Source organism: Dreissena polymorpha, chromosome 2 (genome assembly GCF_020536995.1).
Source record: "Dreissena polymorpha isolate Duluth1 chromosome 2, UMN_Dpol_1.0, whole genome shotgun sequence".
Lineage (NCBI taxonomy): Eukaryota > Metazoa > Mollusca > Bivalvia > Myida > Dreissenidae > Dreissena > Dreissena polymorpha.
This window is the reverse complement of record NC_068356.1, coordinates 73922828-73946746: the sequence shown is the minus strand read 5'-3', so window position 1 is coordinate 73946746 and position 23919 is coordinate 73922828. Positions and strand designations below refer to the sequence as shown.

At 35.3% G+C, this 23919-nt stretch overlaps 2 protein-coding genes across 6 annotated transcripts in view; one reads left to right on the top strand and one right to left on the bottom strand.

Moving 5' to 3' along the window:
* Positions 1-10573, top strand: part of LOC127867621 (growth factor receptor-bound protein 2-like) — a 35039-nt gene extending 24466 nt beyond the window's left edge. For 3 of the 4 annotated variants that reach the window (XM_052408926.1, XM_052408924.1, XM_052408923.1), the window contains 2 exons: positions 587-616; positions 4665-10573. In XM_052408926.1, the coding sequence (XP_052264886.1) occupies positions 587-616; positions 4665-4838 (204 nt within the window). In that variant the 3' untranslated portion in view covers positions 4839-10573. The remainder of the gene's footprint in view (positions 1-586; positions 617-4664) is intronic. The other variant, XM_052408925.1, reaches the window with a different exon arrangement.
* On the bottom strand, positions 10071-22869 carry LOC127867622 (nucleolar protein 12-like). Of its 2 annotated transcripts, none has more exons than XM_052408927.1 (5): positions 22725-22869; positions 19035-19140; positions 17121-17306; positions 15246-15361; positions 10071-13433 (listed from the first exon to the last, which is right to left on the bottom strand). In XM_052408927.1, exons 1-5 carry the CDS (start codon positions 22805-22807, stop codon positions 13310-13312), a joined length of 615 nt encoding a protein of 204 aa, XP_052264887.1. In that variant the 5' UTR covers positions 22808-22869; the 3' UTR covers positions 10071-13309. The 2 variants fall into 2 exon arrangements, with proteins under 2 accessions (XP_052264887.1, XP_052264888.1); XM_052408928.1 differs by having other exon boundaries at positions 17139-17306.
* Positions 22870-23919: the final 1050 nt, after the last annotated feature.

Below are 23919 nucleotides of genomic sequence, written 5' to 3'. Positions count from 1 at the left end.
TAAAAGACCTTATAATTGTAAATGCCAAAATGGCGGATAGAGGAAATATTCTGGATGATGCATAAATGCAAGTGATAATTTTAGCTATTCATGTTCTCTCACATGTTAACAAAATGATGATAATAATTTATTCATAGTCATTATATATGTAATGTTCATTTTGGCACCATTCTGATTGCTGATTCTTTGTAATTATCCACTTTAGTTTACCCTTTTCACTCTGAGGCAAAGTGAAAATGGCTATGACTTTGTGCAAACAGCATAAAACCATAACAGCCTGCAAGTAACTCGCAGTCTGTTCAGGTTTTATGCTGTTTGGTGCCCATCAATATCTAAGGGTTGGAAATGAAGCCTTTAAAACTTGAATCTAGAAAGAAAGTTCTTTAATGAAATTTAGCTTTTTAAGGGACTACAAACACGTCAAAATACATATCTAAGTGTTAAATCTAGTTATGTAAAAAAACAAGATGAAATGTGTATCTGCACCTGCCGCCAGTGAAACTGCCATGTCTTTGTATACATGCAGAACAAACAGGAACTTTCTTATATGCTTGCTAGTTGTGTTTCCATTTTGTTTTTCCGGTAGGCTGGTTCCCCAACAGCAGATCCTAACGTGGTAATTACAATGAGAAACAAGTACACAGTCTACTTAGTTGGCACATAGCAGGGAAACGTGTATTTCAAACTCTGACATGTTTAGGCGGTCTTTAATTGGTACATTTTAAATTAACTAGCAAATTTCATTGTTATTCATTTAATTTTTGTGTAACCTAAAAAGTGACCTTTCAATTGAGATTTAAAAACATGATTATTAATTGAACATTCATGCACAAGTTCAGATAAAGTAACATTTAATGTAAAATGTAAAATATATATCTTAGAGTGCACAATGTTTGTCAAAACACCATTGTAAACAATGTCAGCAGGATAATAAAATGACATCATTAAGCATGACTGCATTTCTTGGAGGTTCAAAAAGAATATTTCATTACTTTAAATTTTATTATTAATGAAGTCAGTCCTCAAGAGTTGACTGCTGTGCCACTGAGTAGACTGTGTCGATGCGCCAATGCTCTTGGCCTGTTCATGGCGCTATTATGTCACCTGTTATCTGGGGGTTGGGCTGGGCCTAATATACAGTCACATCCACCTGTCACCATTCACGTTAACATTTTGTTTTATTCTTATACCTTATTATTTTGTTAGATTATAGATTAGCAATTGTCTATATGCATGTGCTGTTGAGTCTGATTCATTTTGTGTACCAACCCAGTGTTTATTGGTATTGTGATCAAGGATTTTTCTCTGACCTATTTATGGTATAACATAGTAGAAAGATAATTTAAATTTACAGGTATTTTGTTATTCCTCCGCTTTATAGGGTGGTGGTTATAGATTTTTATACGCCCGTTTTTAAAAACAGGAATTATTATAGTTTCACCCTTGGCGGGCAGGCGGGCGGCGTCCACAGCAGAGTCCGCTCTCTAATTCAAATAGTTTTCATCCGATCTTCACCAAACTTGGTCAAAAGTTGTGTCTAGACAATATCTAGGTCAAGTTCGAATATGGGTCATGCCAGGTCAAAAACAAGGTCATGATGTCACTTAGTGCATTTCAAGCATTTAGCATAATGTCCGCTCTCTAATTGAAGTAGTTTTCATCTGATCTTCACCAAATTTGGTCAGATGTTACGTCTAAATGATATCTAGGTCAAGTTCCAATGTGGGTCATGCCGGGTCAATAACTACATTGTAGGTCTCGAGGTCACTTAGTGAATTTCAAGCATTGAGCATGGTGTCCAAAACCTTCGAACGGGCGTATCTTGTGACAGTTTGGCACTCTCGTTCATCCTTGCATCGGCCAGAAAGTCTGATTTTTGTGTCACATATATTTCAAAAAGTATTGCTATTAGAGGGATGAAAGTTTACAAACATTTATCACCATGTAAGCTTGAGTAGTGCAGCTGAATAGTTTGTTGCAATTTATGTGACATTAGCAGAGTGCTAATTGTCAGTTTTAAGGATACAGTGATGTCCATTGTCTTTCAGTCCGTGGGTGAGTCCGTTAAGTTTTTTTATCGCACAACTTCTAAACTGCTGGCAGATTTTAATGAAACTTTCACAGACACGATCCTTAGGTGACTCTTTCAAAGTTGTTCAAATCGTTCCAGTTTGTTGCTTATGTAGGTTACAAGAGCTAAAAATAGATTTTAAAAATGAAAACTTAAAAATCTTTTACCAAAACAATGATAATGGGTCTAATATTTGGAGTGTAACATTCTCTTGGTGTCCTCTTATTAAGCTTGTAGAAATCAAAAATCTTTTAACACGGAGGGGTAAAAGGTTCAATTTTTTTAGTTGAATATTAAATTGTTATCCACTATTAAGTTTGATTAAAAAACGGTTCACATGTGTAAGGTGTTTAAGCTTAGTTCATTTTGTCAATTGACTGACAGAAAATGTACATTAAAGTAGATGACATGTACAGGGATGTCAGTGAAAGGTCTTTTATCAGGGTACCTAACCAATGTTAAATGTTACCTCAAATATTTGTACTACTGCTGTCGTTGAGGAAACTTTGACATTGTTGTATTTTGTGGTGCATGTATGCATGCATCTGCTTGAATAGGCGCCATCCCTTTCACAAATAATGTTTGCAGGGATTTACACCAACCACTAATTGTTAGCATGATTGCCCAGTGTTTGTTTATTTGGCCCATGTTTGTCTTCCACAGAGTCTTGTTCTACTCAATATTTTATTATTCCCCTGTTACAAATCAAAATCCACTTGGCTCAGTCAGAACTTGATAAGTGTCTGTGAAATGCATGAAAATAAGATAATGGAAGAAAGAATCTCAAATTAATTATGTCCATTCACAAATCCAATGTTTTCTTGAACAATATGTCAAAAAGTGTCTTAAGCAAAGTTCTAAAGTTTTTAACCAGGTTTTCCGAAGGTAAATGATAAATGATCTTGTCTGGGTCACAACTGTGTCATTCATTGTGAGATTTTAAAATTACTCTGTACATTTGTTCACAAAAATTGGATGGTGTGTCATGGGAAAGAATTACCTTGGTATCTCCAAGGTCAAGTTTGCCATGACTAAAAATAGATTGAATTTGACACAAGGGGGAACAATCAGTAACAATGCACATTTTGAATTGTCTCCCTTTATCAGATTTTGTTTATGCCCTCGGATGGAATGATTGGGGGTATATTGTTTTTGGCCTGTCTGTCATTGTATGTGTCCGTGTGTGTCCCAAAACTTTTACCAAAACTTTAACCTTGGTCATAACTTTTGCATTATTGATGATAGCAACTTGATATTTGGCATGCATGTGTATCTCATGGAGCTGCACAATTTGAGTCGTGAAAGGTCAAAGTCAAGGCCATCCTTCAAGGTCAAAGGTCAATTTTTTTTCTCAAAACTGAAACCTTCTTCATAACTTTTGCAATATTGAACATAGCAACTTGCTATTTGGCATGCATGTGTATCTCATGGAGCTGCACATTTTGAGTGGTAAAAGGACAAGGTCATCATTCAAGGTCAAAGGTAAAAAAAAATCAAAGTGGCGCATTAGGGGGCATTGTGTTTCTGACAAACACATCTCTTGTTTCAAATTGAAATCAAGGTTGCCAGGATTGACAATAGATTGAATTTGACACAAGGGGGGTAACTAGGAACAATCAGTAACAATGCACATTTTGAATCGTCTCCCTTTATCAGATTGTTTTTCCAATTGAAAACCTGGTTTTGTGACAATATTGTCCCTTGTTTGCTTGCTTGGTTTGTTAATATTTTACTGATGCGTTGATTATTTTGTGATCACTATATAAAGCCACCAATGTGAACTGTTTAATGTGAATGTTGTTTTCCCCTACCGGTGAAATCGGAGGGGACTTATGGTTTTCGCTCTGTCTGTCAGTCAGTCAGTCTGTCACACTTTTCTGGATCCTGAGATAACTTTAAAAGTTCTTCATATTTGTTCATGAAACTTGAAATATGGACAGATGGCAATATGGAGATTATGCACGTCATTTCATTTTGTTCTTACGTCAAGAATTCTGGTTGCTATGGCAACAAATAGACTAGAAATATTGCTGAAAATGGTGGATTTTCAACAGTATGGGACCATATTGCTTGGCAATAGTCTTGTTCTGTACAATCGTTTGGAATCTGTTTTCACAGTTGGTACCCAATATTATAATAATTTAAAAACTCATTTTAGTACTCAAGGACAGTATTTACATAAAGTCTCTCTGGTAGTGATTATTTTTGTTAAAAAGGATATTTACATTATTTTAAAACAAGAAAAAAACATGTTTAAGACTGCCAAATATCAAACTAGAAATAATGATTTTAAAATATCTTGACAACTATTGTAAACATTAAAAAAAAGGATTTTTGTTCCCATTGATTGAAACTTAAAAATTAATTTGCTAAAAATGAAGAATATGAAAAAAACAGTATTTTTTCAGACATATTATTTTTGTGTAAAATCATAAGTTTCAAAACTGTGTTGAGTAGAATGTTTTTCAGCAAAATGTGTGTGAATATAATTATGGATGCTTAAACAAAACTTATCAAAATGTTACTAACAAAAAGATAGTGTTAGTCAAGGACTGCATTACCAATGTCACGGCCTATTTCTTCTGTTTTGCAGAGGAAGGCGGCAGCGCTGTATGATTTCAACCCACAGGAGCCAGGGGAGCTCTTCCTTAAGAAGGGGGATGAGGTGGACATTGAAGAAGAGATCGATCGCCATTGGTGGCGGGGGAAAAACACTCGAACAAACGAAATTGGACTTTTCCCGGCAAATTATGTACGCGTCTTGTAACATTCTGACTGCGAAGGACTTCTGTTTGACTATGATTATCTGCTGTTACTTTTTTAATATGAGAGTTTGTGTTTGTATGAAAAGATAACAGTAACGGAAACCATCGTTTAGATTGATGTAAGGCCAAAAGATGTAAACAAATATGTTAATTTTTTTGGGAGATATGTTAATCATGTGTGTGTTCTCTTTCCCTGTGCATCATCAAGCCAGTTTACCCAGTCATGTTTGTCATCCATGATCTTAGCGAAGCATTGTTGTGTTTAAACATCAGCCAAACCAAAGTTTCAGCTGTTTTCTGTGCGGTGGAGTGAGCTTATTAGATTCCCGGCCAGATTCTTCATACGAGTCGTGTTCTGAGAAAATCGGGCATTATGCATGTGTGTAAAGTGTTGTCCCAGATTAGCCTGTGCAATCTGCACAGGCTAATCAGGGACGACACTTTCCGCTTTTATGACATTTTTCGTTTAAATGAAGTCTCTTCTTAGCAAAAATCCAAATTAGGCAGAAAGTGTCGTCCCTGATTAGCCTGTGTGGACTGCACAGGCTAATCTGGAACTACACTTGAGGCACATGCATTATGCCTAGTTTTCTCAGAACGCGACTCATATGAACCGTGCTCTTGGAAAACCAGGCTTAATACCGGTACATTGGTGTTAAAGTATCAAAGTAGCCTGTGCAGTCCTCAGAGGCTAATCAGGGACAACATTGTTTTCTAGACCAGGTTTTTCATTTAGAAGAGACTTACTTTACTCATACAATTCCATAAAAGTTTAACCCTTTGCATGCTGGAAAATTTGTCGTCTGCTAAAATGTCATCTGCTGAATTTCTCAAATTAGCATTTTCTTCAAAACATTTTCAAAGAAAACTATCAGAATAGCAAACAATTTGGATCCTGATGAGACGCCACGTTTTGTGGCGTCTCATCTGGATCCAAACTGTTTGCAAAGGCCTTTAAAATTCGGTTCCTGCACTGAACGGGTTAAAGTGTCATGCCTGATTAGCCTTTGAAAACTGTACCAGCTAATCTGGGACAACACTTTATTCATATGCATTACGCCCGGTTTTTCCATAGAATGGTTAATATTTTGTTCCTTTAGTGTTAAACAGTGCTGTCTGCTTAGCATTTTACATCAGATGCAATAGTTGCATTCTCAAGTCTCAAATTGTGAGCAATTTGTTCAGGCACCAACTATTCTGTTCATCCTGCCTGTCTCCATTCACTGCAGTCAATGTGTGATGTTTTGGCCGCTAGTCTAATCGCAATGTTCCTAAAATAGGCATAGAAAGCTGTGGTTAAGGATGTTAAAGAAAACTTTATGCGTAAGGTTTGCACTGTTTGGTAGTATATATAGTTTTTGGTTGACAAAATGTATAAATTATGCTTTATGTTATGTTATGATTATGTATTTTTTTAAGCTTTTGTGATTGGTTGAACCAAACAACAGATTGTGATGTGGTTCGGATGCCTTTATAGGAGATACATTTTTAGCCTGTGAATTTTTGCTTATATTGTCTGTAAAGAAGACATGGTTAACCCTTTACCACTTAGATATGTATTTTTACGCATTTTTAGTCCCTTAGAAAGTTACATTTAATTTAAGACTTTTCTTGCTGAATTCAAGTTTTAAAGGCTTCATCTCCAAACCTTTGATTCTCATGAGCAGCAAACAGCATAAAACCTGAACAGACTGCGAGATACTCGCAGGCTTCTCTAGTTTTCTGCTGTTTGCCTATAGCCATTTTCACTTAGCTTTGGAGTTGGAAAGGGTTAATACACCAATACATGTAATTGTACTAAATACATATTTACCCTACTTTTCCTTTAACCTGTTCAATTGTTTTATGTGAATTCCTGTTCGGTATTCATGATTTTTTTTCTAATGAAATTTGCTGTTAAACCACTCATCTCTTAATTAAGATATGTGTTGATTACAGTAGCATAAGCTGATTTTTAACAAAGAGTACTAATAGGGCTGACTTTTGGATGTATTTGATTTAAAATTTCGATTGTCTCTCTATATGCATATTCAGATTCTGTTTTCTGAATGATTTGTGGGTTGCTGATGTAAATTAGACAGTCTTGCTTGATTGTAAAGTTTAGCAAGGGTTGAATGCTGGTATACTTAAAAAGTTTTTTTTATTGATAATTGAACTTGCAACGACTGTGACAGGAGATTTTATTTCAGATTAAACAATTGTTTATGGAGGGAATTGAATTTCTTGGCCCACTCTATTGATAAATTGTAGGGCAAGTCATTCATGGAAAATGATTTTTTTTAATAAATTCTTCCTGATGAAATATGTATGATGTTGAATAGGTATGTTCTATGTAAGATATTTTCCAATGTGTATTTGTTTGTTGTAATCATTTATTGAGAGTTCATATTTTCTGATGAAGTTATCCTAGTTTTGTACAAGCTGATACATGTGTGTAGTGTACATGTATTGTTATTGTTGCATAATTTCTTTTCTTGAGACTACCAGACAGGTTTCTGACAAACAATCAATTTTTGTACAAGTTTATAAGCGTGTAATGTGATACTTATGAATGGAATGTGTGTGAGATTAGTTTTTATTATAGCATACCTTGAGAAGATTGTGAAATTGTTGAAATGGCAATATCATTTTCAAATGAAAAACAGGGCTTATTGCATGTGCGTTAAGTGTCATTCCATATTAGCCAATGCAGTCAGCACAGGCTAATCAGGGACAACACTTTCAGCATTTAATGTATTTTTATGGTATCTATTTAAGCGGAAAGCATTTTTCCTGAATAGACTGCTACAGCACAGGCTAATCTGGGACAACACTTCACACACATAGACTGCTACAGCACAGGCTTATCTGGGACAACACTTCACACACATAGACTGCTACAGCACAGGCTAATCTGGGACAACACTTCACACACATACACTGCTACAGCACAGGCTAATCTGGGACAACACTTCACACACATAGACTGCTACAGCACAGGCTAATCTGGGACAACACTTCACACACATAGACTGCTACAGCACAGGCTAATCTGGGACAACACTTCACACACATACACTGCTACAGCACAGGCTAATCTGGGACAACACTTCACACACATAGACTGCTACAGCACAGGCTAATCTGGGACAACACTTCACACACATAGACTGCTACAGCACAGGCTAATCTGGGACAACACTTCACACACATAGACTGCTACAGCACAGGCTAATCTGGGACAACACTTCACACACATAGACTGCTACAGCACAGGCTAATCTGGGACAACACTTCACACACATAGAATATCCCCTGTTTTTCAAGAGTGAGTCTGAAATGATTTTCTTAGAATGCAGAAAATAGAATAAGAAAGGATAAACATAGAATTTAGTGCATGAATGTTTAGTATTGTTAGTGAACTACTTGAAATGAAATGGCAGAAATTTTAGGCTTCTGTTGGTAGCTTTTGACTTTGGACAATACACTTGACAGTTAGTTATAAACAATTGGAGTTGTTATATTGAACATCAAAATTGTCACACAATATTTGTATAACACTAGCACACTGGAAATGAATCAAGTGAACAAGTGATACACTTCCAATAGTAGATAATCATGCTCACTGGTTAGTGTTTCCTTAAAGTACAGGACTTTGCAGGAATCAAGACAAAATGATGGTGGATATTGTCTCCTTTCTCTCATTTGGCTGCAGCAGAAGCTGTTTCTGAAGAATGCAAACCTGTTGATAATATTATTTTCAATGCCTTATAATTCTGTGTGAATTGAAACAAAACTTGAGTCTTTACTTCTGTTTAATGAGATGAAAAAGAATCCTTTTTTCGACTTGAAAGATGAAAATTCAAGTATTGTTTGAAATACTAAGCTAAAGAATTGGCATAAGTGCTTAACTGTTAGTGTTGTTGTTGTTAAAATTGAATTTTGTATAAAAAAGTAAAATATAATACAAAGTGAGGTATGAAAGCGTAGATGACAATAAATGTATGCTTTCTGGTTGGATTTGTCCATGGTTTCTATGATACTTAATATTGCTTGGTTTAATCCACTTGTGGTTCTGATTTTTTACAAATTTGTAGTTCAAACCAAATGTTCAATTTAAGGGGTTGATTTAATGTTTTTAGACTTAATTTTTTTAGCAGTTCATTTGGATTGTGATCCAGTGTTTATTGTTTGCAAAAACTGCACAATGCACAAACTTTACACATTTTATGTAAAAACAAAAATTGCGATTTATAAGTAACTTATCAAAAGCCTGAAATCATAAGTATCTAAAACCACATGTTATTATCAGAAGTAGACCAATAGTAGATATAGACATTTACAAAAACTGTACAATTTATTGGAGCCTTTTTGTGATTTTAAGAAAATTTTGTAAAAGCATCTTTTTTTTGTACACTATTAATATTAATTGATTTTAATTAATTACTTATGCATTTCTATACTTGAGCACTCATTTGCTTGTTAGAAATATTGTCACATATGCATCATACAAGTAAGACATTTTGAGGCTGCCTTTGACAATGTGGGGGGCATCAGTGCCCTATTGACACATGTCTTGTTTATAAAGTAAAAAAACAAACTATTTCATGTGTATATAGTGTTGATATATTTCTAGATTTTATTGACAAAAAAAAGGATGCTGTTACTGAGATTTTGGAAGTTAATTGCATCTTTACTTAAGAATGTGCTTTAAAATTGCTGCTATATTTGGTATATTTTATTGTTTCTGTCTTGGTAATTGAAAATGCAAGATATTTCCATGATTGTTGGTTAAATGTTGTGCTGGTAGTGGTAGCATCTGTAGTTCACGAGTGCCAACACTCTCCAACTTGTTATTAGACCTAATGATAACAATAGACCTAAGAAATTTTTATCTTGTGTGATTTCATAATTGTATCATGGATTTCAATGTTATTTACAGCATATACAACTTGTCCAAAATGCAAGTTCTTCATGAAGGAACAGTGAAAACAAAATTCATTTTAAAAATATATCTTGATTTGATCACAGAATCTGCTCAACATTTCTATATGACCTACATCATGACTCATGTACTCAAATGTTTGTTTCTTGGAGCAACTGATAATTGTTAAGTGACTAGCTTTATACCACTGGTACATTCATTACACTTCTTGTTAAAAATCGCCTCTTATTTTCAGTTTCATTCTTTTAATTATTCTCCATAATTCTCATCATTCTGAAGCATGAAATGCTATTGATTGTTCAGGCACGTCTTTAGGTATGTAACAGAGTTATTAATTGAGTTGAGATCAAAGCACATCGTAAAAAACAATTCAGTTAGAATAAATGCTATATTGAAAAAGTCCCATTTGCTGTAAAAAAAAACACATGTTTTATGCTGCTTGCTAAATCAACAAATGATTATTATATTTGAGTTTATTAGTAGTTGTGGAATATTTGTTTATTGAGAATTTGAAAAGCATAATTAAAAGCATATTTCGATTGTGTAGAGCTCTGTTGATTGTATTTAATGTTACAAATCTATGTAATGATCATGTTTATTATTCAGTATCATTATGTAGAAAGTTTTTTTACTGTTCGCATAGCTCTATTAGCATCCTCAGATTAGCGTTTTATTGTTTTTGTTTGCCCATCTTTAGTTTTGTTTCCTCTTCCTCCCTTCTACAGACGCTGTAAGAGAAACTAGTTGAAGGCTTATATTCTAACAATGTACATAATCTTCATTGCTGCCATGTGTACAATAAATATAAATACACATTTTGTTTGTTTTTTCTATCTCACACATTTTTCTGCCCTCACATTATGACCCAACCTTAAAGGGGCCTTTTCACAGATTGCTGCAAACTAGCATTTTGTATCTTGTTAAATCTATGTTACCATACCACATCTAGCGTTGAAATTTTGGCTATTTCTATAAGGAAAACTGATTTTTTTATGTTTTAACTTTATTTTACGAAACATTCATCAATTTTGAGTGTTTATGGGGCTTTAAGATCCATTTATGCAATCTAAACTTATAGACCGGAAACCACCTCTTTAAAGTCATTCACCTGCAACCTTGCTGCCCACCCAATCTTATAACCATGACTTTCTAGTCGGTTAAAACATGGTTAACAACCCTTACACTCTCGGCTCTTACATTCAAACAAGATACTCCTAAGGTAGTATAATCTGATGACAAACTATCAAATTATAATAAAAACATTCAGTGATAAAAAAAAGTATTTTACAATTGATAAATTCTAAAATTGGCAAACCCTACATTGAACACACTCATATGAATGTAAATTTTAGAACTAGCATGATGCCTGTCTGCAGCTGTTCCAGCCAATTTCATTAATGCATGCTTTTGTTTAAATTGCTTTACCTTGCAAGTTTAACAATTCACCTTCTGTTTGACCTTGACCTTGCAATAGGGGTACAGGCCTTGCTAACAACACACTTTGCCAATTTTATCCTTTGATTTGTAAGTGAGACCTTGACCTTTTAGGACAGGAGCCGGTTGTAACAATTGACATGCGGTCTTCACATGAACACATGGTGAACATTTGGGGTACATTATTATACAATTGCAAGATGAATGATGAAGTTGCAGTCCCCCAAGTGGTTTTATCTCCAAAGTTAATATTAGACCTGGGCCCGTATTCACCAAACAGTTCTTACACTTAAGAATAAAGAATAGACTTGGAACCAAGAAAAATGCATTCAGTGTTTGAATATATAGATGCATCCACTGGTAATTATGTCATTAACACAATGTTCTACACGAAGAATGCCATAGATAGAGGTGTTTAATAAAAAGTTTTACTCAATATTCAAGCACTTATTGAATATATCAATTTAAAGAATATTCTTTATTTTTATACTTAAGTCTAAGAATTTTTTGGTGAATATGGGCCCTTGACTCATAGATTCAATAAAAATAAATAATTAGAGGTGGTACATTATTGATGTACAAGTAAATAAGTACACATAAAAATGGCATTGAAATAAAAACACCAAAGTTCATTTTTCTAAAATCATGCTCTGATTAGCAGCATATAATTTAAGTGTCTATTCTCTTTTCAATGGAAAACATATGGCAATCAGTCATAAATAGAATCACACCAAATCAGAGCCTTAACTCTTTGCATGCTGGGAAATTTGTCTTCTGCTAAAATGTCGTCTGCTGAATTTATAAAATAAGCATTTTCTTTGATTTGTTTCAAAGAATACTATCAGAATAGCAAAAAGTTTGGATCCTGATGAGACGCCACGTTCTGTGGCGTCTCATCTGGATCCAAACTGTTTGCAAAGGCCTTCAAAATCCAGTTCCAGCGCTCAAAGGGTTAAGTGTACATAGATCATCTTAATCAAACATCACAGATTTAGGCGCATTTTGAAATGTGTCAAATTTTAATGTCTTAACTTGACATACTAAAGTTTTGGAACTAATGAGCTGAATGAAACTTAAAACTCTGATATTTGACATGTTTTGTTACTTTATGTGTTCAATGCGCAGTGAAACATTTTACTTAAAGTAACAGAAACACTCTAAAGTGTTACTACTTTCCCCTAATGCATTCCAAATGCATTTTATTTCTACATACATGTTTAACATACAAATGACAGTTACTCAATATCCAAACGATATTTTCTGTAAATTTTTAATTTTAGTAGTTCATTATACATTCACTATTGATTTTGTTTTTTACTCTGTGACAAGAAATCTGATAATTGAAAATGTGTCAATCAATTGAACACTTCCTCCCTTGAACTTCCTTCTTGACACTTCTGTTAGACTTCCTGTCCTGGTTAGAAGAGCTTGTATTTTTACCAGCTTTAAGTCAGGGTATTGGTTGAATTGGAAACCCAAAGAATCGTGTTCTGAGAAAACTGGGCATAATGCATGTGCGTAAAATGTTGTCCCAGATTAGCCTGTGCAGTCGGCACAGGCAAATCAGGGACGACACTTTCCGCCTAAATTGGATTTTTGCTAAAAACACTTCATTTAAAGGAAAAATGTCATAAAAGCGGAAAGTGTTGTCCCTGATTAGCCTGTGCAGATTGCACAGGCTAATCTGGGACGACCCTTTACGCACATGCATTCTGCCCGTTTTCTCAGAACCCGGCTCCAAATTAGTCTCTGCATTCATTCAGAAACTGAGTGTATGTATTTCAAGGTTTATGAGGTCCTTCCACGCCTTAGGCTACACCGTGTGGGGACACTCAGTGTGTCCCAGCACTCCTACTGAATTATTTTCCTGACTCAAGAAGGTTGGGACTAACAATAGCTGCAATTCCAGCTTTGTAGTTGTTACAGAAAGGTGTTCAACTGTTGGTCTTGTGTTGTGGGGTGAGTACCCAGAGGTAACCCTACCTGTCCGGTATGGTGACCTACAACTAAGCTCACATTTCTGGGAAAGATCAAACCTAAGGTTGCCTACGTGAGAAGCGCATGTACTAACAACTGCGCTTACCAACATCCATTCAAAAAGTTCACTCAAAATTGCTAATTTGCTGACAGTTTCTTTCTATGCTTAGCCTTCTTTGACAAAAGTCTTTTAGTTTTGCCTTGCTTGGACTTTTTCTTCTTCAGATGTTTGGATGTTTTAAAGATCTTGTTCTTTATAGTCCTGAAACCAACAAATTCAAATTATTTTCACTAACAAATTACAACATAGCTGAGTAAACAAAATACATAATCTAACATCATAACTGTTATGCTTTCAAAGAATACTAAAGCACTTGAATGTTATCACATATTTCCTTTTATAAGTAGTCTTCATAAAATGTAAAGGCTTAGCACTTGTTTTACCTACAAATCTCACACAAGAAAAATGAAAAGGCTGAAGGCAACTGATGGGTAAACAGAGAACATATAAACATTACAAGCCAATGAAGAAAAGAATCTCCAAGTTGCAATACAGACAATTCTGATATTGCACCTATAAAAAGTCTGTGGCCATGACCCTTAAAAACTCATTCATGGATTAAACTTACACCTATTAGTTTTAGCCTGATTACATCCAAGGTCATTGAGTCCATAGCCTGGGTAGAACCAGTACTTGGTATCTTTTGCGGAGATCTTAAGAATGCTTCCACAGTGGGAATCATACTCTTGACCTCACAGTTGCTTGGCAGACGCCATACCCACTACCCTTACGGCAGCGATTTTTTCCTTCTTTGTAAAGTACCGGAAAAAGGCACTTTCCCAATGAGGAAAAAACTAAAATTTCCCAATTTCTGTAAAAAAAATCCTAATTGAAGGTTTCTAAAAAAAAAAAAAAATTTTTTTAAAGTTTAACATTTTGCAGGGCTCGACATTTACTTTTGAAGCCACTTGTCCGGTCTGTCAAGTAGACCAAAATTTCACTTGTCCTGACCAAAAAAACAACTTGTCCTGACTATTATATCTTATCCTGCTAAGTACTTTGCAAAATAATGAAATTATACAAAATTCTCAAATCATAAAGACTTAAATCGTTCAAAATACATGTTAACATAATTGTAGGCAATTTAAAAAAAAAAAAAAATTCATAATTACATTTTGTTTCTTGGCTACCTGAAGGTATTTTTTTAAGTTTCTTGTGATTTTGGATACGTAAAACCAAAGGAAAGCAGATTAGACATTTTTAAGCAGACGACATTGTATTAACAAAAACAAACCACAAATGGGAATGATATCCTAAAATCATTCTATACATAACGATGACGTTACTACGTTAATTGTCTGTAAGATCGGTGTGTATCGGTGTCGTAAAATGCATATTCTTTACAAGGGATTCTTGTTATCTTGGCAAAGAAAAATGTTAAGGGTTGCTTCGCTTGTGAAAAATACGATGTAGTATCACATGGAACACTCGGAATATCTCGCGCTTTGTCGTTAAAACGTTTAAACGTAAACAAAATATAATCGAACAAGTTTTGTGGTAACTCCACAGAAATAAAGGATTTAAAGTCATTTTTTCTAAGTAATTAAATTATAACGACCGCTTGTCCCGTCGGACAAGCAAATTCTTTATTTACTTGTCCGGACTAACAATTTGGTTGTGTTCATGTCGAGCCCTGACATTTTGTTAGTTTCCCTATGCAGCTCTATGGCTTGAACCTAAGTAAATATAATATTGACAACTTGACAACATTTAGTTATTAATTTTAAAGTATTTGTGAGCAAAAATCAAATACACTAATTTCCCCAATATGAAGACTTCACAACGCAAATTTTCCAAATTTCAGGGTTTTTCGTGCACAATTTTCCCAATCGGGCTAATACAGGTACTTTTCAAAATTGGGCAAACAAAATCGCTGCACGATGGCTTTTTAGTTCATGCTTGGGACCCAATAAGGTACACAATTCTGAAAAGCTGTTTAACAAAACTATCATAACAGCACAGTGAGGCAAAACAATAACATATTATTAGTCATTATTGATAAAAATCCTTTACTTGATTGCTTTATCATGTTTATGTACTGAGATTCCAGGCACTGCCTTTTCTCCTTCACTGTCATCATCTACATCATCCTCATCAACCTCATCATCCTCTGTACTCAAGGGGGCAAACTGTAAAAGGAGAACATGAAATATTTGTAAATTATGATCCACCCATTATTATGTTCATACAAATTTAATAGATGGGAACATTTTCAACTGCCAATTAAATTATGGAGATGCAAGAAAAAAACCTACAAGATGGACTATGTATTAACCAATAATGTTTATGGCGATAATATACAATTCCTGCTTTTCATAATACATGTACTTTGTCGAATATATTATTGCTTAAAATACATGCATGTATTATCTAACTCAAGGCCAACCTTGTCTTACCCCATTACAATGCCACAAGGCTAACCTTGTTTTATACTCCACAACCCTTTTTTCTCCCATGACCACCCCACAAAGGCCAACCTTGATTTGCCCCATGGCAACACCACAAAGGCCAACCTTGATTTGCCCCATGACAACTCCATAAAACTCAACCTTGATTTGCCCCATAACAACTCCATAAAGCCCAACCTTGATTTGCCCTATGGCAACTCCACAAAGACCAATCTTGCTTCGCCCCATGGCAACTTCACAAAGGCCAACCTTGATTTGTCCCATAACAACTCCATAAAGCCCAACCTTGATTTGCCCCATGGCAACTCCACAAAAACCAATCTTGCTTCGCCCCATGGCAACTCCACAAAGGACAACCTTGATTTGCCCCATGGCAACTTGACAAAGGCCAACCTTGATTTGCCCCATGACAACTACACAAAGGCCAACCATGATTTGCCCCATAACAACTCCATAAAGCCCAACCTTGATTTGCCCCATGGCAACTCCACAAAGACCAATCTTGTTTCGCCCCATGGCAACTTCACAAAGGCCAACCTTGATTTGCCCCATGGCAACTCGACAAAGGCCAGCCTTGATTTGCCCCATAACAACTCAACAAAGGCCAACATTGATTTGCCCCATAACAACTCAACAAAGGCCAACCTTGATTTGCCCCATAACAACTCCACAAAGGCCAACCTTGATTTGCCCCATAACAACTCAACAAAGGCCAACCTTGATTTGCCCCATAACAACTCCACAAAGGCCAACCTTGTTTTGCCCCATGACAACTCCACAAAGGCCAACCTTGATTTGCCCCATGGCAACTCCACAAAGGCCAACCTTGTTTTGTCCCAGGACAGAGGCCAACCTTGATTTGCATTATGACAACTTCATAAAGGCCAACCATGATTTGCCCCATAACAACTCCACAAAGGCCAACATTGATTTGCCCCATGGCAACTCTACAAAGGCCAACCTTGATTTGCCCCATGGCAACTCCACAAAGCCCAACCTTGATTTGCCCCATGACAACTCCATAAAGGCCAACCTTGATTTGCATTATGACAACTTCATAAAGGCCAACCTTGATTTGTCCCATAACAACTCCACAAAGGCCAACCTTGATTTGCCCCATGGCAACTCAACAAAGGCCAACCTTGATTTGTCCCATGACAGAGGCCAGCCTTGATTTGCATTATGACAACTTCATAAAGGCCAACCATGATTTTCCCCATTGCAACTCAACAAAGGCCTACCTTGATTTGCCCCATGAAAACTCCACAAAAGCCAAAATTGATTTGCGCTATTACAACTCAACAAAGCTCAGCCTTGATTTGCCCCATTTCAACTCAACAAAGGCCAACCTTGATTTGCCACATGACAACTCCATAAAGCCCAACCTTGATTTGCCTCATGACGACTCCACAAAGGTCAACCTTGATTTGCCCCATGACAATGCCACAAAGGCCAATCATGGATTTTATTGCCACATTACCAATTTTTCAAGTCCAACCTTGTTTTGCCCCAGCCGTGTTCCTGCATGTCCAGCCAAGTCTATTTCCGATATGTCAGTGACCGTCACTGTGTGCTCAGGTAGCTCTGTTACATGTTTGTCCACAAGCTCCTCGAGATCTATCGCCGGCTGTTGATACCTGGTCTTCACTTGCTCAAACTCCTTAGTCTGTTTACAATGAAAGAAAGTTCTTCATGTCAGTTTAAGTGAGTAACTGCATTTAACACAAAATCACCGTTACAAGCTAGGTATTCTTCCTTTTTTCATTCTGTATGGATTTGTTATTTATTTACTAAGATGAATAAAAACTCAAATTATGCAACAGTATTCTGATGCATTAAGATATTTTCAAATTCTTGGTGATAACAGTTTAGCAATACTTCAAACAGTTGGTTTTAACGTGACAACTGTGTCGTGCTTTAAGCACGCCAATGTCAAAGTAACATTAATTAAAAAATCTGAAGTGAAGAGTATTGTCCATATCATCAGTATCACTACCATTGATCAAGTGAGACTTATTCAGGGAATACCAGGCTTTGGGATTGTGCTTAAAGGGGCCTTTTCACAGATTTTGGCATGTTTTGAAGTTTGTCATTAAATGCTTTATATGTATTGATAAATGTAAACATTGGATCTAAAAAGCTCCAGTAAAAATGAAGAATAAAATTAAAAAAGGAAAAAAAAGTAGCCCGCATCAGGGCTCGAACCAGTGACCCCCGAAGTCTTGGAGTAAAAACCAATAAGACCGCTTGGCCATCCTGCCAAGCATGTATGAGAGACGTATTTTATACTTTATATAAGCATTCTTCGTAGTTTCACAAAATTAAACGACAACAACAGAACTCTCCAAATTATTCAATCGTTTCGCGTTGCAATGCTTTATAATTTTCAGGTTTTTAAATCGTCAAAAGATGCATACAATGGCTATATTAGACCATGGTAAATGTTCAGTATGACTGTTTCCTCACAAATATCCTAACTAAAACGAAAATTTGCGAATCTGAAACAACTTTTTTCAATTTTGTCAATTTACCAAAACGTGAAAAGATCCCTTTAAAGCGTGGTCACAGATCAGCCTGTGAAATCCACACAATCCCATCAGGAACTACACCTTTCTTCGCTTACACTAGATTTTCATTTAGAAGAGACTTCCATTACACAAAAATTACCATAAAACGAGGGGTGAATGGAAGGCTGTTGTAACTCATATTAAATAAAGAAGGAGATTAGACAGTTTTCCGTTCAGCCCTCAAAAAGAAGAAAGTAGAATCAGATTAAAATAACAAATACATAAATAGAGATGTAAAGTTTTAGACACAAAAAGCATTAAAAAACAACATATATTACAACTATTAAGCCCAAATGCTCATGATTGTATCAAACGTGGTAAAACATATTCATTCCCAGTAAAAATTATTGCAATTATATTTCATTATTTCTTTGACAGTTGGGACCAACAGGTATAATAAATTGAAAACAGGTTACACACCTATCGTTATATCACCCCATTTAAAAAATGGTCATAAAACGGACCTGATCCCAAAGCAAACAGACCCAATCCCAAACCATAATTGTATTTTTTTTCAAATAATTATTGTTTTTAGAAAGAAGTGTCTAATGATTATAATATCTCAATTTGTGCATTGCACTTTTTCCCTAAATGGCGAAAAAAAGTCTTTATGTGTCAATCTTTGTTGATTTAAAAAACTATTTGGTCCATTTTTTCGATAAAAAAATTCCCTATCCATTTTTTTTTTTTAAATTTGACCAGACTCCTGTTCTAAAAATGGCTAGGAAAACCCCTGCATGATCTGCATGAATAAGCAACAGCGAGGCTTGCACTGTACATGTTACACACCTTTTGTTTGAGCAATTTTCACTGCACATGTTACAAACCTTTTGTTTGAGCAATTTTCTGTCTTCTTTTATCATTTTCTCCACCTGCTCTTGAGCCTTCTTTCTCCGGACATCTTTTCTTTTCTTGAAGCCTGTTAAATACTCTCTGAAAAGAATTGTATTAACATTAAATCTCTGCATACCCCAATATGTATGTATCCCTTCCAATAACAAATACATTTTAAACTGAAAAAGGTGCCCATACCATGCCAGTTGGAGGATAGTTTAACACTACTGTTTCAAAGTTGTTTAAGCAGTACTGTTTAACAAAGTTTGAAACTTGGAAAGTCTGTACTTGCCATTTTTTCATTTGTGTGTGTACATTTTACAGAAAATAATAAATTTGGCATTAAATTACACTTATTGTTTAAATGGTGAGTCTATGCAAAGAAGTTATATTAATAGCTTTGTTAAGATTGTAAAGATCCATATGAACTACATGTAACTCAGTCCTGTGTTGTGAGTAAATGGGCCTTACAACAAAACCGTTGATAGTATACTTATCAACTATGTAAGAATTAAATTAAATACAGCTTAATTGAAACATAATTTTAGTGATGTTACGTATATTAATTCGGTTACTTGAGACGAATGAAGTTATCATTTTAAGTCCCCAATATTGAATGCTTAATGACATGAACATTAAATACATATTAGCTATTTAAATACAAACTTCAGTTAATTTGATACTCAATGCAAGTGATTTCGTTCCAAATAATTATTTTATGTCTATTTTACTCATTTCATATTTCAAATTACTTCTATCTTGCAAAACGCAGTGTTGCAAAACGCACACTTTTATTGCTTCAAACTTTATTCAGCCGGGATTCGATCATAGGTTTGATGAAATTATGTACAAAAGCATGAAACTGTATTCACCCTGGTTTCGATAATAACTCTTGTGACAACATATTTTAAAAATTATGTGTTCGTTTTGTTGTATTGCTTCATTGCACCCTACTTCGGTCCATGTGAATTACCGTGTCGCTAATGTAGTCTAACCACAATAGTTATATCATCCCGATAAATTAATGAGTTTTGCGATTCAAAGCGTAAACATCTTAACCAGACAGATCCTTTAAAAGCCCCATTAACAATCAAAATCAACGAATATTTCGTTAATCATTTCGTAAAATAAAGATAACCCATACAAAATCAGTGTTCCGTATATAATAGCCATAATTTCAACATCTAGCGTTCACATTTTGGCTATTGCTTTAAGGAACAATGATTTTGTATGTGTTAACTTTATTTTACAAAATATTTAACGAAATATTCGTTTATTTTGAGTGTTAATGGGGCTTTAAATAATGTCTTGTACCAAGTTTCTTACTACAACGAGCAGGGTGTCCATTACTTATTAGGTAATGAGTGGCCGATTTGGTTAATTTTGAGTTTATGAAGATTTTCTTTCATTAAGTTCTTAAAAACGTCCACCTCTCAGTCACTAAAGGGTTAAGCCCATTTTTTTGCTTATTTCTTTTGTGACAGAGTCACAGACCATATTGAACAATGTTCGTCCGACAAATTGCGCGAAAACAACGTCGTTTTCAGGGTTGCATTGTTGGTAATTTTACTGTGGTAAGTTAACAAATTTCAATGGTTAGGTTACAACGAAGTAACCATTGTTTATACAAATACAATTATCTTGCATTAACATAACCATGTAAATAACTGCGTTAATCAAGTTACTAAAGTTAATGTTAACCACTGTTTACACAATTGACCGCTGTTTGAGGTTTAAAAACCTGTCAAAACACAAATTGTTTAATGTTTATCAATAAACGTAAATGCTTTACATAAATTTACTTTCATTTTTGACTGATTTTCAGAAAATAGTTTGTACATATTGCATAACTATGAATTAATAGTAAATTGACGATTGGTTCCTCTCCTTATACCATCCCGTCTGCCAATTATCATCTCGTTTATTGATGGAAGCTGTTATCAAAGCAATAACTTATAATGGAAACCAAAACTGCGACTTTGTACATGTACTTATAACTTTTTTGGAAGTTTCTTTGCATAAAAATAGAATATTCCAATATGAATTTTGGATTCGGATATTTGACTGATTTTTTAATATTCGGATATTCGGTCCCATCCCTACTAATAACACCACTGCAATTTTAAGAAGAAACCTGAGCACATGCCCACAAGATATCAAAGCCACATGCTACAAGTCCTTGATTGGACCTCAGCTGGAGTATGCAGCATCAGCATGGGACCTGCGCACTAGGACCAACATCGGCAAGCTTGAGAAAGTGCAAAGAAGAGCCGCTTGATTTTGCACAGGCGACTTCAAACAAACCCGCAGTGTCACAGCCATGTCAGCAGTGATGAAACGGCTTGACTGGGTCACACTTGAAGCCCGTTGCCAGCACTCCAAAGCCATCATGATGTTCAGGATAGTAAACAATCTAATAGACATCCAATCCCAGCACATCCTAATACCAGCTGGTGTCCATACAAGAGGCTTCGCGAAATAGGTTCCTTGTACCCATTTGCCAGCGTCAATGCTTACAAATACTCCTTCTTTCCATATGGCATTCGCATCTGGAACAGCTAGTTGCAAAAATTCAACTCTCAGCTTTATAACCCAATGGTTAGCTGATAGTTGCAATGCGCCAGCTCTTGCCCATGGGTGCAAAATTTAATCAACATTGCAATGGTTAAGGAACACTGAAACTGCAAGATCTTATCAACGTTTACCTGTCTAAACCACAAACTCATACCAATGGTACCATTAAAACAATAAATAATTGCTTTTTATTGACTTAGTTTTGCTTTTGTACGCTGTATCCGCCATATTGGAAAATTGACCCAATATTGGTTGGTCGCAGTACACCAATATTTTGCACGTCGGGTTATGTGTAGGAGCCTACAACGTCGATAACGATGTGTTATTTGATACAGAATACACTGTTTCAAATTTAAACATAAAACATGTCAGTGAGGAAAGTGTGTTGAAACATCGTCGTGTTTTTATAGGGTACATGCAAAGGATAACATCCGTAGGTTGCCATTCAGGTAAATTTAACATGTTTATGAATTTTATTAATTATTTTCCTCAATTTGTCTCGAACGACGTCTGTTGAGTGAAGCGCACGGATTCTCTGCTCTGACTGCACCCATGTTTATGAAGGGGTGCATATGGACTGCCAGAGCCGCCATAGCAAAAATTATCAAAGGCTCTGGCAGTCCGTTTATATGGACTACTGAAACAGCCTACCAGAAGCGACGATCATGGCACCATCCCTCAACGTCTCAAAGACCAGGATGGACATGCTAATGCTTTAACTCTGGAGCATCTTGTTTTTAACTTGGTTTTTAGCCGTTTTGCATGCGTGTCCCCTTAGGCATGTACATAGTAACACTACCCGTAAGAAGAATGATTGAAAAGGAGCATTTTTAAGATCGATTAGTCACAGATTTACCGTTTGTGTAATTTTGTTTTACATAAGTGTATTGAACTTAAGCATGTTAAAGCACGTCTTGAGCATCTAATACATGTCCAAGTGATGTTTGACAAATGCAAAAATTGCAAAACCAGCAAATTTATAAGTCGGAAGTAATATTGATCCGGATACTTTATATCCGAATAAACATCCAGATATATAGTCACTATATAGGTACGTGCAACAAAACCAAAGCAGTTATCGCATTTGTGATTATTTAAAATGTACTTACTTTCTAGCACTTTCATCGAACACCAGAATCGATTTTGTCTTTCGATTCTTTCTTGGCAATCGTTTCTTTTTATTGAACCCCATTTTATTCCGTGTTAGTAAACAAACCCTCGTGCTATTTTTCGTACTCAAATGAAGTCGCTTTCTTCGTCGGGTCCGTTCGCCCTAGTTACACTTTCGCCCTGGGTCCGTTCGCCCTGAGTTCGTTCGCCCTATATTATCATTTGCATATCGGGGTATGAACAGTTGATTGTTCACACATATAAGCTTGTTTGAACCTTAAGTTTTCATTAATTAATATAGTAAGCAATTAGTGAAAATTACTGGCCTTTGTTACAAACACGCTTAAGAGTTAAAGAGCGCCGTCTTGATTTTTCACACATGTGACACACATTCATCATTAATTAATATATTAAGCAATTAGGGAATATTACTGGCCTTTGTTACAAATACGCTTACAAATTAAAGAGCGCCGTCTTTTATATTTTGGTAATACTTTTTTGTTTGATATGTTCGGAATAACCTAACTGTGAATTATCCCAGTATATAAAATGGAGCTCAAATGTCTGGTTCTATTATTTCAAAAATGGATAATATGTTGTGCATTTCGTGCAATTTGGCGGTACGACCTAGACAACATGCGGTTACATGCGACGTTTGTGAACGTTGGCAGCATCGGCTTTGTGGAACTGGTTAGTTTAATTTAATTTGTCAATTGTATATAATAAAAACATCTCAATAAAATATAACTATTCAGTTTTTATTATTTTATCATTATTACTAGCTATAATCATTTATAATAAACTATTTGGAACTTGTGAGTATGTAAACTCTAAATTATAATGTACACAATATAAAGTGCATCAAAGAGATTTTGAATGTAACTTCTTGCGTTGTTTATGGTTCTTTCATTCAGCAATATATAACCACCGTCTGTCGGATTATCTAATTTCTTGTAATCTTGTCGATCCCTGCATAGGCAAATGAATTTAAAATTCATATAAATATCATTAAATCTCAATAAAAACATCATCAATATTCAATTTACTAAACTGATCAACTTCCAATAATTCTCGCGTGTATTGCGCTGTGTGAAGTAGCAACTGGCTTTTATTGATCGTTGTCGATTAATTAAGAGATTAAAGAGATAACGGTCTGTGTTAATTGATTGATTGAGTGTCGTATTAACCTGATAT

Excerpts from the sequence above, each read along its gene's own strand:
- LOC127867622 (XM_052408927.1), bottom strand. The coding sequence starts at position 22,807 with ATGGGGTTCAATAAAAAGAAACGATTGCCAAGAAAGAATCGAAAGACA. Across the intron at positions 17,307-19,034 it reads GAAAATTGCTCAAACAAAAG|ACTAAGGAGTTTGAGCAAGT; the intron begins GTTTGTAACATG and ends CATTGTAAACAG. Across the intron at positions 13,434-15,245 it reads AAACATGATAAAGCAATCAA|GACTATAAAGAACAAGATCT; the intron begins GTAAAGGATTTT and ends TGTTGGTTTCAG.